This window comes from Centruroides vittatus, unplaced genomic scaffold (assembly GCF_030686945.1).
Source record: "Centruroides vittatus isolate TY-2023 unplaced genomic scaffold, ASM3068694v2 contig_351, whole genome shotgun sequence".
NCBI classification, from domain to species: domain Eukaryota; kingdom Metazoa; phylum Arthropoda; class Arachnida; order Scorpiones; family Buthidae; genus Centruroides; species Centruroides vittatus.
Window position 1 is genome coordinate 1,778,457 of NW_027122174.1, and position 13,071 is coordinate 1,791,527.

Genomic DNA, 13,071 nt, shown 5'->3' on the forward strand with positions numbered 1-13,071 from the left:
GAATTTCAAAATTTTGAATTCATCACGACATTGGCTTTGCCAAGTTGGACATTTTTTGCAAAAAATCATGTTTAATGATCATGTGGTTGCTTTAAACTTCAATCACAGACTAAACATTTTCTGGCTTATGAAGAATTCCACTCAATTAATCTTTATTTGTATTAGAAATTTATACATCTATCCCCAAAGACATGTTGTAAAATCAAAATGCCAGGATTCAAAAATGGATTAACCAAAGTGCCAATAAAGTAGATGTTTAGTTTTAACTCTACAAATAATTCTTTAATCACTGACTATACAAAAAATGTTGAAATAACTAAATTGGTAGCAAACAGTCCAGAGTTTGTAGTTTTTGTCTAAAAAAATTTGTTTGTGTCACTTCTGTATATATTAAGTTGGTTAATTTTGTAAACTGTTATTGTATATTGTGTTTTGACCTAAAACTTTAAAATACAAAAGTTTATATGTTCCATGCTCATGCACATAAAACATATTTTCAATTTGCTCTATTTTTAGAATTGTTGTATTCTAACTGCCACAGAACCTGAAGATGACAGTTATATACTGTCAAAATGCTTGTATTTCATTCTCAGAAATTAAATCTTGTTCTGGTAATGACAATAGACAGAAATAAATGGAAGTGAAAAAGCTAACTAATAACCTTATTCTGAATAAGACTACAGTTAGTGTATGTTCTGGTTTTATTAACTGAGCATATAAAAAGAAATTTAAATGTGTAACTTCAAAAGTTATTAATTACAATTAATAATAATTCATCCAGTATAAGTACTGTGAGTAATAACAAAACAATTAATATTTAAGGTACTAGTTAAGAGTGAACAGTAACTAAATGAATGTGTATTATTAGCCATATATCAAGACAAAGCATGAAAATACAGCTTAAAAATGCCTATTTACTTGAAGATAATTGTAACAGAGGCCTGTAATTAGAAAAGTTTTCTAAATGTATTTAACTTATGTTTTTGGACATGCTAATCACATATTATTAAATAACTGATGATATATGTGATTACAATAAGTGAATTCTATTGTATGTAATTTTCTAATAATCTAAAAACCAAAAATTATTTTTTCCAGTTGTAAAACTTAATAATTCCATAAAATTAAATAATAACATGCTTGATAAATCAGTACAAATATACTAAAATGTCTTACCTTCATAAGAGGCATAGTAGAACCTCCCAGAATTAATAATGTAAAAAGAACAATAATGAGCGTTGTCGTCACTACAACGTGACGTTTCTCGTCTTCGAATTCTAGATGCAATGCAAGTGCATAAGATACGGCACCTCTTAAACCTAAAAAGAAAGTATATCTTTTAAAAATTTTCTTATTACTTAGATAAACTATATATTACACAAAAAGTTTAATTTAAAATTTATCAAAAAATTGTTATTTAAACATAAATGAGACCCAAACTCCATCCTCGAGATCGACGAGTAGATCAAAGAAACATACAATGGTATACTTTGATCCATAGCTGACCGCAGTACATTTCTTGGATCTACTTGAGGTTTGAGAATAGAGCTCAGTCACATCTATATATATAGAAAGTCCAAATACAGTCCCTTTTGTATTCCTTCTTATCTGAAAAACAACAGTGTTTACACAGACAAATTTGATTAATTTGAATCATTAGATAATGAAATAATAGCAGGTTTGACTTGAGTTTCATATTTAAAAAAATAAAATTAAATATATTGAAAACACAATTAATTCAAATTCTTTTAGTATAAAAAATAATAAACTACACAAATCACCTTTTAGTCTGCAGCCATTTTTATTGATAATTCAAATGCAATGTAAAAAGGTGATTTGTGTAGTTTATTATTTGTTATGCAAAGCAGTCTGTGAAGAGTTTAAAGAGTCTTTTAGTATAAATTCAAATAATTAAAAAATAAAATATAAAAAAAAACTCTCATGGTTTATTGATTTATAAATTGTTTGCTTTCTGAGTTCCTCAAAATGCATGCATTGTATAAACTGCTGGAATGTCAAATTCAAATGCAGGTTCTGCATTCAAATTTGTTAAATGTTTGATCTGTGAATGAGACACAGTCTCAAAAAAAGATCTGATCGGAAATAAATAGATCATCTTGTTAAATTTCTTTAGTGATAGATTGAATTTAATATTAAGAGAGTTAATGGTTTTGTAAGACACTTTATTAAAATATCAAAAAACAGAGGCTGTGACAAAGATCCTTAGATTAGATATTAAACAGACAAGAGATAATACCAGTTAACGAATTATACTGTGTAAGTGAAATTTCTTCACTTAGATTTAGCACTCTGAAGTTTATGTCTCTGTGTGTCTTGTAGTTTTGTTTTACATTATTTATAATAATTTAACTGAAATAATTTATTGCAGTTTTTATTAATGTGTAATCTTGTTTAGACCTAAATTTGTTCTGAATTTGAATTAATGCATTTGAAGGACACTGTTTAAAGACATTTAAATACAAAATCAAATAGCTATTTAAAGCATTTTATTTGATTTGTATTCTTCTGAACATGGGATGATTGTATCTAAAAAAAAATTAGTCAATTAAATAAGCAATTTCTGGCTTCTAGAAACTCTTCTGGTGTTTTTTCTTTGAATATAAAGTTAAGTAAAGGAGTCAATCGACTGACTGCAGAGACCAGCTTATGTTAAATGACAATAGCTGAATGTCGTCTATTGAATGTCTGAATGCACCATGGTTCAAAACTTAAAGAATACGAAAATTCTATTTCAAAATATCTAAGTAATGTTGTGCTAACAAAAATTTCAGATGAAAGTTTTAAACAAAATTTTTAAAATTTAAAATAAAATGAAAACAAAAAAAAACACAAAGATGAAGATCAGCAGAAAAAATGAATTTTTCTCAAATGCCATTTACCACTTTTTTTATACAAAAAAAATTTTTGATTTATTTGTTGGCAACACTTATGAGAAACGTCAAACAAATCTGTTGTCTTTTTTAAAATTTTTTTCTGTAAAATGTATTCAGCTCTGTGTTAAAAGTAAGATCCTTGTTTATTGGCTTGTCAATGTAATTTAAATTTGTTATACATATAAATAGGATTCTTACTTAAGTACACTCAATATAAAGAGGAAATGATTGTACATAATTATATAATTCTTATTAAATAACACTTATTTAAATTTGTAATTTTATCTTACCACTGAACCACATGATGAACATCATTTTTCTGGTGATTTTATGCTCGCGAAAGTGGTTGACCAGGAAAGCCAAAGGAAATATGTTCAATGCCCTTCCAACAAGACACAAAATCTGAAATATATAATATACAAATTAAATTTAAGATAATTTAATAAATAATTATGTTTTAAAAGTAACAAAAGAATAAAATAAAATCTGAAAAATTATTTTGTATATAAATGGAAAAAATCTTAGCAAACTTTACACACAACTGCAAGTTAAGTATGCAACAGTTTCATGTATTCAGATCAGCTCTCTTCCAGCAATTTTTTCCTTTAATGGTTAAATTAGTAGTATGATTTTACAGCACAAACTGAGAAAATATGACTGAAAAATGAAACAAGTATCATTTTGCAGCAGCTCACAACATGTAGGGCTTTAAATGTGCTTTTGCACAATTTCTGTCACTATACAGATATATAGAATTGAGTAACATCTTTTCAAAACTACTAAGGCGGAGCCTTTTTCAAAAGTCATCTGTCGTTTAGTAAACTGACATAGTAAAAATCTAGTAAGAGGATATATCCTACAACACCAGCAATTGTACATGGTGACAGTACAGTACCTTCTATATTAAAACCTTCCCTTAAAAATTATGTCATTTCCTTATAAATAATATTGATACAATCAATCTTATCAATTAAAAGGAATTCTTCTAAAATTCCTTGTAATTGCTTCGTGTCTACTTGAGAGATTAGACACAAACAAAATAGACATTTATCTGTCTCTAATCTTATCTGATTAATTTATGCCCATCTAACTGTAAATTATTATTATTTGGACACTATATACCATTCTTTACAAACTAGATTAAAAACAGTTTTGATAAGCTTTCATTTCAAATTCCACAAACTTAACAATTTTTGGCATTAGATGGACACAGAAGAACAAAGTGGAATGAGCAGATTTGATCGACAAAGAACATTATGAAAAGTCTTATAAATACCTAATATTTGCAAACACACGCTTGACAACTTCAAAGTCAGTGATGTCTACAATTTAAGCCGTGCTTGAATGCGGTCCATAAAATCCAATCTTCACATCTTTGACAACACAATCATCAATAAATTTGGATAATTCTCTATTCTAAATCATTTGTTGAATTATACAGTACTTACAACTAAGATTTACTTTAAAAATTAGAACATTTATTAATTGTTGACATTCTATAATTTAAACTTATATGTTTGTTTGGTATTTCCTTTATCTTTAGTATCAACAAGATGGCCATGCTGAGTCGAAAATGTTACAGCTTTAATGAATTTACATTCATTTCTTTAAAATAAAGTATCTTATGTAATTTATTCATATTTGATTGAGTGTTAAATTTAAATGAAGATAAAAATTTAGTTACAGAAGTGTTAAATTTAATGTGTAAATGAAAAGGATAGGTATTTATAAATTGGTTTTTCAGGACAAATTTCTAAATATAAAACCATCTTATCCTCAAAAAGTTAATTCCATCTAGTGATAGAGTATGTTAAAATATTGTTTCTTGTTTACTCTGGCTCACAGAGTAATCACATTTCTGACTTTCAATTGGAATTATTTGGAAAACTAAACAATGTAGCATTACTCAAATTATTATTGGTATTAAGCATTTGACTACATTACACCTTTTACAAAAACAATCCAGAGTAGAAAATTTAATGTCATCACAGAGCTAGTTTTATATTATTCCACTTATTAAATAACATTAAAATATTTGCCATTTTGGAAAGTTTTTCAGTGAAGTTCATCTCAGATAATAAATACCTAAACACAAAAGAACATTGATACTATTGCAAGGATTCCTCCTATTTTGCTTTTACATAAATGTGATCATGAATCATTTTCCACGGCTGCACATCTTGCTAAGCATATGCCGAAAGCATTTGATATACAGATCTATTGGATTAATAGCTTAAAAGTGGAAGTAATATGTTATCAGTATTTGGCATTTGTTGTATGGCCATCCGGCTGACAATAAAGTGTTAACCTATCACCTTGAGAATCCAGATTTTACTCAAATTCAAAATCTTTCGTAATTTATCACAAACAGGTTGGGTGATCATTTTTTCATCCCTTGTGTCAATCAAGCTAAGTGTAACCTGTGTGGGTCCAGCCCACGATCAAGTCATCAACACAAAGCTTAATTTTCAGATACATGTTTTCATTTCAACTACACTATTAGAAATTTTGTAACACTGGAAAGATATTCTTTTTGCTTCTATCTGTTAAGACATTTTTAACTCTAATATTTAAAATGTAATAGAAAATACCTACCACACTCCAAATAATTAGAGATGGCTTTATTATTAATCTAAAACTAAATATTGCTAATCCAAGGTACGCAAAAACACTTGTTTCTGAAAAATAAAAATGTAAAAGTTAATGAAATAGTTAATTCAATCAATTACATAATTTACTGTACCTGCTATGAACGCGAGCGTTCGGAGAGTCTGCTGCATAGTTATCTGTGAAACGGGAGACAGATTGAAGTGCGTATAGTGAGACATGACTACGCCATTAAATAAAATTGCCATGATACCTTAAAAATTAACAATAAAATAATTACCATAAAAATATTATTAAATCAAGGTAACATTTTCTATTTCATGCAGTACATGAGATGAAAGAAAAATCAACAGGATTTTACACTTCCTATCAGTTAAAAACACTAAAAAACAATTCCATTCTAACTGACAAAAATGCCATTTTTTCTCTCTCATCCCTCAACAAAACTTAGTAAAATTACATTAGTTTTCTATTTAAAATTATGAGAAATGTGCGTATTTGAACTAAGGAAAATTAAAAAACAAGATAGTGTATACAAATTTTTCTTCGTTAGCAATTAGATAATTATACAATAATAGAGGAATTTTATGAAATTTCAACAGATAGTATGGGAATTATTTACTTGGTTATTTAAAATTTTAAAAACCAAATGAAAAGAAGCAATAATAATAATAATTTCAAAAGAATTTTATAATTCAGCTTGTAAGAATTTGGAATACAATTCTGAAAATGTTTGAGAGTTGATAAATAACATCTACAGTAATATTTACTAAAGTGGAGAGAGGGGGAAGTAACTATTCAGTAGACAAGAGTATCTAGTCTCATTATTATGACCCAAAGAAGAAAAGTGTCACACTTATTCTCCACCTATCCCAATACTCAAGTCATAATAATGAAGATTTTTAGGAAAGAAAGAAGAAATGTTCACATAAGTACAATATAGAACAAAAGTAGAAGCAATTAAGTGAGGACCAGAAAAACTCAAACATTCAAGAAACACTTTTAGCAAGAATATATATTTCTTTCTGGACTATACATACAAACAAGTCCGGAAAGAAATATATATTGTTTCTAAATGTGAATTCATCCTGGCAAATTTTTTAATGTAATTAATTCAAGAAACACATTTAAAAAGTAAAATCAAAAAGAACAGTTTTTTGTTTTCTGCACAATGATAATGCAAAAAAAAGAAAGACAGTTACAGATTATTCCATACCCTACTTGCAATCCAGCTCTGACAGTTATATTTCTGGTTGTTCCCAAAATTAAAGGCAATGTTGAAAGATCTACACTTTTCATTAGATGTCAAAGTTCAAGGTGCCGTAAGAGAATGAATCAAAGAAAAAAAAAAAAAAAGTTTTTCTACACATAGAATGCAAAAATGTATTAAAATCTGAAAAAGTTCCACTAAATGATGCTTATGTTGAAAAATGTAAATGTATGATTAAAATTAATTTCCATATGGTTACTACTTTTTAAAACTTAACATTATTCAACCTCTTCCCACATTAATTTTATAAAAATGGAGCACTTATTTATCAACCAACCTTCATAATATATAACAGGAGTGGGCAAGCCAGAGTTCAGTGGGAGCCAAAATGTAGGTTTTGCAAAACGCATGGGAGCTGCAGTTCTGTACTGTCATAGCAAATAGTATGGTAAGGTGCACGATTTTATTATATAATATAAATATAATATAAAACAAATATTGAATTTTTTACTAAACATATTTTCACAAAATTATAAAAATAAAATTGTAATAAAAATAATAAAAAAAGGAAATTAACACTTTCAGCAAGAGCCGCACGTAACTCAAAAAGAGCCGCATTTGCCCATGTCTGATATATAAAGACACATAGAAGAGAAAAACACTTGAATTTGTTATATGTGAACATCTGAAATCTTTGAAATTTATACACTTTCAGATTGTTCAACTTACATATAATTTCACTAATCTTGGCTTAAAGTTTTAATCTAGTATCATTTAAAAAAAATTCTTTCACGTATCAAGAATAATACAGTAGCACATGTTAGTAAGTAAATATCACTGAAGGTAGTGCAAGTTAGTAAACTTTGAAAAATCATTCTCATTCTAACGAAAATTAATTTCAGGTGTGCAGACTGGATAATTTTGAATTAGAAATTTCATAACATTGCAAATTCTGTCAACGTTTAACATGTCTAAATTTTAATGTTAAGGTTCGTTAAGAGAGAAACAATATTAAACATTAATGATAAATAAAAACTTACCCGACAGATGCAAACCTTCTGCCAGACCGTACGGCGCATAAGAAAATATTAGCATCATTCCAAATTCTAAAGACGGATTTTTCCGCAAATCTACATATTTTAATAAGTTTGTAATGTTAAGAAGTTTTACTTTTAATAATTTAGAAATTCTCTCTCCAAATAAAATTTTATAACTATACTTCTTTACTTAAAATTAAAATAAAATACTTTTACTAAATTAGATACTAAATTTAAATAAAACAATTAGTAGCAGTAATATAACCCAATTCAATTTGGCAATCATTTGGCTTTAAACACATTGCAAGGTGGTAAAAATTCTCAAAGTTTATTAAAAAAAAAACTTTTGGATTTGTCCTATTTGCAATTGGCTTCCATCCTCTAAAATATTAATATTCCCCTTTGTAACTTCATACAGAAATCTAAGTGCTTCTGCCATGTTTCATACACTCTGATATTGTACAAGAAAGACTTCCAAACAACATCTGTAATTCCGTCTTAATCACCTATACTCTCAAAACACAATCATTGAGCTTCATTCATGTTTCTGGGAACAAAAGCAAGCAACAAGTGATCTAATTCGGCAAGTAGGAAGATTCAGACAAGCAACAAGTTCCCAAAATCTGTTGTGTTTTTAAAATTGTGTAAGGCATAGAAACAAGTTGTGCCACAGTTCTGATCTTCTGCAACTAATGTCTATTCTCAGTTGCCTCAAAATGTCATAGAAGTCTGACTGGAAAAAGAAATTCCTGATACACAATCCCATTGACAGTGTAGTAAAAAAAGCTTAGCATGCTTTTTGTCATGCCCTTCATTTGCTGTTCTTTTTTTAGTCTTGGTGCCATGTGGCCTCTTCCACTATGAAAACTGATGCTTTGTCTCTGAATTGTAGCTATGAACATAACTTTTTCATTTGTGAAGACCCTAAAATAATGAAAATTGAATCATCTCAAGCCAGTGTTCTTTCTTGTCATGTGTCAGGAGCTTGGAAATCAATTGAAATGCAGTTTATGATGCCCCATACACAAGCTGATCAATGGCATGAATCAATGACACTTGTCAGACTGTGTGCAGAACCATTTTGTAGTGACTTTAAGATGCAGTTTGTCAGAAATGTTCTCACAAATGGTCTTCTGCAATATAACAATGCACTGTGCCATACAGCCAAGTGTCACAGAATTTTTAGCTAAGCACAGCATCTCCACAGTTTCCCCACTCATCAGATTTAGCACCTTATTGCTGCTTCCTTTTTCCCAAACTCAAAACCATCCTGAAGGAGAAACAATAGACACGATGTGGAGATACAACTAAACACAAACATAACAGCTGTGTGCTGTTCCCACACAGTCCTATCAGATGTGTGAAGAAGTGGAAGGATCCCTGGAACTACTACATACTATCTAGCATCAGAAAGATTTAGTTTGAAGTAGATAACTCCCAGTAACTGGTAACTGCTTTTGTTCCTACAATAACTTCCATGTTAAATTTATACAATTTCTTGATTGTAGATAAGTTTACTATCTTAAGAATGGTTGCAAATTTGGAATTAAAATAAAAATTTCAAGTTTTAGATAAACAAAAATCACAAAATCACTAATTTTTTAATCAAGGTTACTGTCTAAATAATGATAACAATAAAAAACTAAGGATATCAATGCAGCAATAAGTGCAAATGCCACTCCAATTCCTGCTGAAGCAAAAAACATCATAAAAAAACGTCCAATACCGTGAAGTACAGCCTGTCCCGTTGACATCACAGCCATTTCTGGTGAAGCAGATTCTAAAACAGTTCTGTGTTAAAAAACAAAAATTAAATAATAAACTTATTGAAAATTATGAACAAATCATACAGGAATCAATTATTATAACATTTACTAAATATATAATAAGATAGCCAAACTATTTTAAAAATCAGGTTTTAAGATATTGGTTAAATAAGCAAGTAATACAACTAAAATATCTGAATGGAAAACAGTGGGCAGGAAGGAATTCCCATCTGTTCGAGAATATTTTTGTTTTCCCCATTCCTGAATCCCAAGAAAAGTTGGTTGGTAAAATGGGAAAATCGGTTCCTAGAACCCATTAATACCCACAATGGGTAATAAACATACTACTGTACAATGTATCTTTTAGACATTTTTCCTATTCATAGCTATCTAAAGTTACATTGTGTTACAATATTACACACCACAAGAATCAGATAACACATGGCCAGCTAATTTTAGCTTTTGTAAATTGAGCACATTTGATCATGGAACTGAAAACAGTTTGTATTCACACAGAAAAATATTTATTTTCACAACCCAGGGTTTGACTAAAAAGTCATGATTAGATAAACTAACTAAAGAAATCTAAGGGAGCTTAACTTAATATGACATTGTAGTCAAATCTTGGGTTGTAAAAATAAATATTTCTCTGTGTAACAACTTGTAACACAAACTGTTTCTGTTCTACACAATTGGTTCCACAAAATGACAGCCAATACTACCAACCACATTTGATTAGTTTGTTAGCGGCTGACAATTGTAATGTACAGTAAAACCTCATTATTTTAAAACTCAAGGGTTTAAAAAAAAAAAAAAAGTCTGTTCATGTTTACTTAATGAAAACGTAACTAAATTACATTCAAAGCAAAACCTGAAAACAACATAAAAAAGAAGCTTAAGCGTTTCAATAAGAATCACTGCGAGTTTTGTCTGGAGAACTAATGGCTAGTTCTATGAAGAACTCACTGTCTCGAGTTTGAGATTACAAAAATCATGTGATCCGATGAAAACAAGCTTTATTAATGGCTAAAGCTGTAAGTGCACATTCTATTGTGAATTCAAACATGTATTTAATGGACTTTGGAATTATTGAAACAATCAATTTTTGCAAAAAAATGTCCATAATAATTAAAATGCCAAACAGATTTCTTCCATAAAAATAAAAAACTTAAAAAATTCTCTCTTCACTGACAGTGTGTACAATATCCAAATGACCTTGAACAGACATCCAATAAATCGACAATGTATAATTGGCAAAACCGAAACTGTCACGTGGGCGTGGAAATTTATAAACATGTAATAGGATGGAAGATGTTGACTTGCACTGCTAATATTTTATTCCAATATTACAATAATTTCCAATCTCGTCATGATGTTTGATGATACTTTTTAGCTATAAATATTCACTGCACAATATAGGTCTTTCTTACTTTCATCAATTATTATTTTTAATAAATATGTTTTAATATTTTATAGATTGCTGTCATGATGAGTAAAGTGTATAAACAATGTTAGGAATATTTTAGAAAACAAAGATAACAAATCAGTTTGTTGCCAAATTTTCTCCAAAACTTTGCAACGCAAAGCAGCACCAGCCAGTGGTCTACATAGGCACCTAGTACATATTCAAGGAATGAAAAAGAAAATACAGACTGAATTGAATAATGATGAGCCAATGCCTTCATCTTCTAAGAGACACATGACAACTTTACATTATGTCAAGGGACTGGACTTTGAGGAAACCATAAGCAAATTAGCAGCCTTGGATGGAATATCAGTCAACACCATTACAAAAAGTAAGTTTATTAGCGAAATTTTCACAAGCAAAAGAATGCAGTTGCCAAGAAGTCCATCTTCAGTTATGATGCTAATATATAATTAATATAGTAAAGTGAAACAACTGTACATTCAGAAATTGAAAGTATTCAAATGTATTAATAAAAAACTAAGTATTTCAATAGATGAATAGACTAGTTGAAAAAATTGCAGACACGTCAATGTTTATGTACAAGTATACTGCAATGAGACCTCTATGAATCTTGATTTAATAAGAATACATGAGAACGGTCCTGCAGAAAAAGTTTTATCCTTGCTTCAAGAAAGATTTTAAAAACTTTCAGTTAAAACTTGAAAGCAATGCAGTTGCAATTAAAAGTGGCAGTACAGCAGTTATGTAAAACTTTGGAAAATTACCACCAACTATTCAACAGTTCTGCTATAACCATGCACTAAATCTAGCTGTAACGAGTATTTTATGTTAAAAAGTTGAAAGGTGAAGCATCAGTGACTTGTAGTAGCAATAGTGAATTCAATACAGATTCCAAAAACAATAAAGGTGATAGCAATGATTCTGAGTTAGATGGTGTGGCCCAAGCTGATCAGTATGATTTGTGAGATGATCTATCTTTGGCAATTCACAGCATACGAAGAATTGTGAAAATATTTAAATATTCTCCAGTAAAAAATTCTCTTACATAGCAAGAAATAATCAGGAGTGAAAAGAGGGAACTAGAAGTCATTTTGAACTGTAAAAGAAACTGGACATACTGAGAAGAAGATAGAGATTTTTAAAGATCATACATCCCAATTAAGACTGTTTTATGAGAGCTGAAACTCGCTCACTTATGGAGAGAAGAATATTATGAAATATTGTTAGTTATATGGAATTGCTTACAACCTGTAAAATTAGCATTTGAAGCTATTTTCTTTGAAAGTTCTTCTCTCCTAGTCAGGCTATGACTATCCATTTTTGAACTTTTCTAGTGATTTATAAATAACAATTTGCAAGTTTTGTAGAATATTAAATTAGTAATTGTACAAAATCCAGAACTGGCAAAGTATTAGTTTTATTAAGAATAAACCAAACTCTTTCAGTTATTAGTCTGAAAAGTTTTTAATTACAAACAAGTTAACATTTCGAAAGATCATCTTTAGGTTAAGTGTATATAACATTCAAAATTAAAACTTTTTAAAAATTATTTTAATTTTAAAAATACAGTTTTAGTTTTAAATAAAATTTGTTTAAACTTGATGAAAGATTTGTTGCTTAGGAGATAATTGTGCAAGATATAACAGAATATCAATAATTACATTTCTTTAATTACTACAGTATTTGTAGCATCACTAAAATATATAAAGATATTTAATTGCTAAAAATTAATTTTATTTCTTCTTAAGCAATGCTACAATCTGCTTAAAAAAATTCTTTTTATGTTATGAAAAAGCTTTATACTCCAAATATAAAAAAAATATTTACATTTATATTAATAAAAACAAATACGACAATCTTCATATTCCTAAACTGTAAGGAAAATCAAATTTTTTATATCCATAAAGATTTTTTATGATATTTATACTGTATTCGAAAACAAAGGATTCAAACAAAATTAGAAAATTTAAGAAAATTCTTGTAAAAAAATTTTTTGGAAACTTCCCCTCCAGAAAGGTATTGTGACTTTTAGTCATATCAGACTTAAAAATTTTGCTCGGTATACGACTTTTGTTCAGTATATGACTTAATTCAATTATACGCACCATCTATGAACAAGTAGAACTAT

At 28.8% G+C, this 13,071-nt stretch overlaps 1 protein-coding gene across 2 annotated transcripts in view; it reads right to left on the minus strand.

The window, feature by feature from the left end:
• The window catches only part of Nhe1 (Na[+]/H[+] hydrogen exchanger 1), a 59,092-nt gene that overhangs the window by 13,336 nt on the left and 32,685 nt on the right, over positions 1–13,071 (minus strand). For both annotated transcript variants that reach the window (XM_067269523.1, XM_067269524.1), the window contains exons 8-13: positions 9,401–9,539; positions 7,752–7,857; positions 5,638–5,754; positions 5,490–5,572; positions 3,185–3,296; positions 1,177–1,319 (exon numbers count right to left, since the gene is read on the minus strand). In XM_067269523.1, coding sequence (XP_067125624.1) covers positions 1,177–1,319; positions 3,185–3,296; positions 5,490–5,572; positions 5,638–5,754; positions 7,752–7,857; positions 9,401–9,539 — 700 coding nt within the window. The remainder of the gene's footprint in view (positions 1–1,176; positions 1,320–3,184; positions 3,297–5,489; positions 5,573–5,637; positions 5,755–7,751; positions 7,858–9,400; positions 9,540–13,071) is intronic.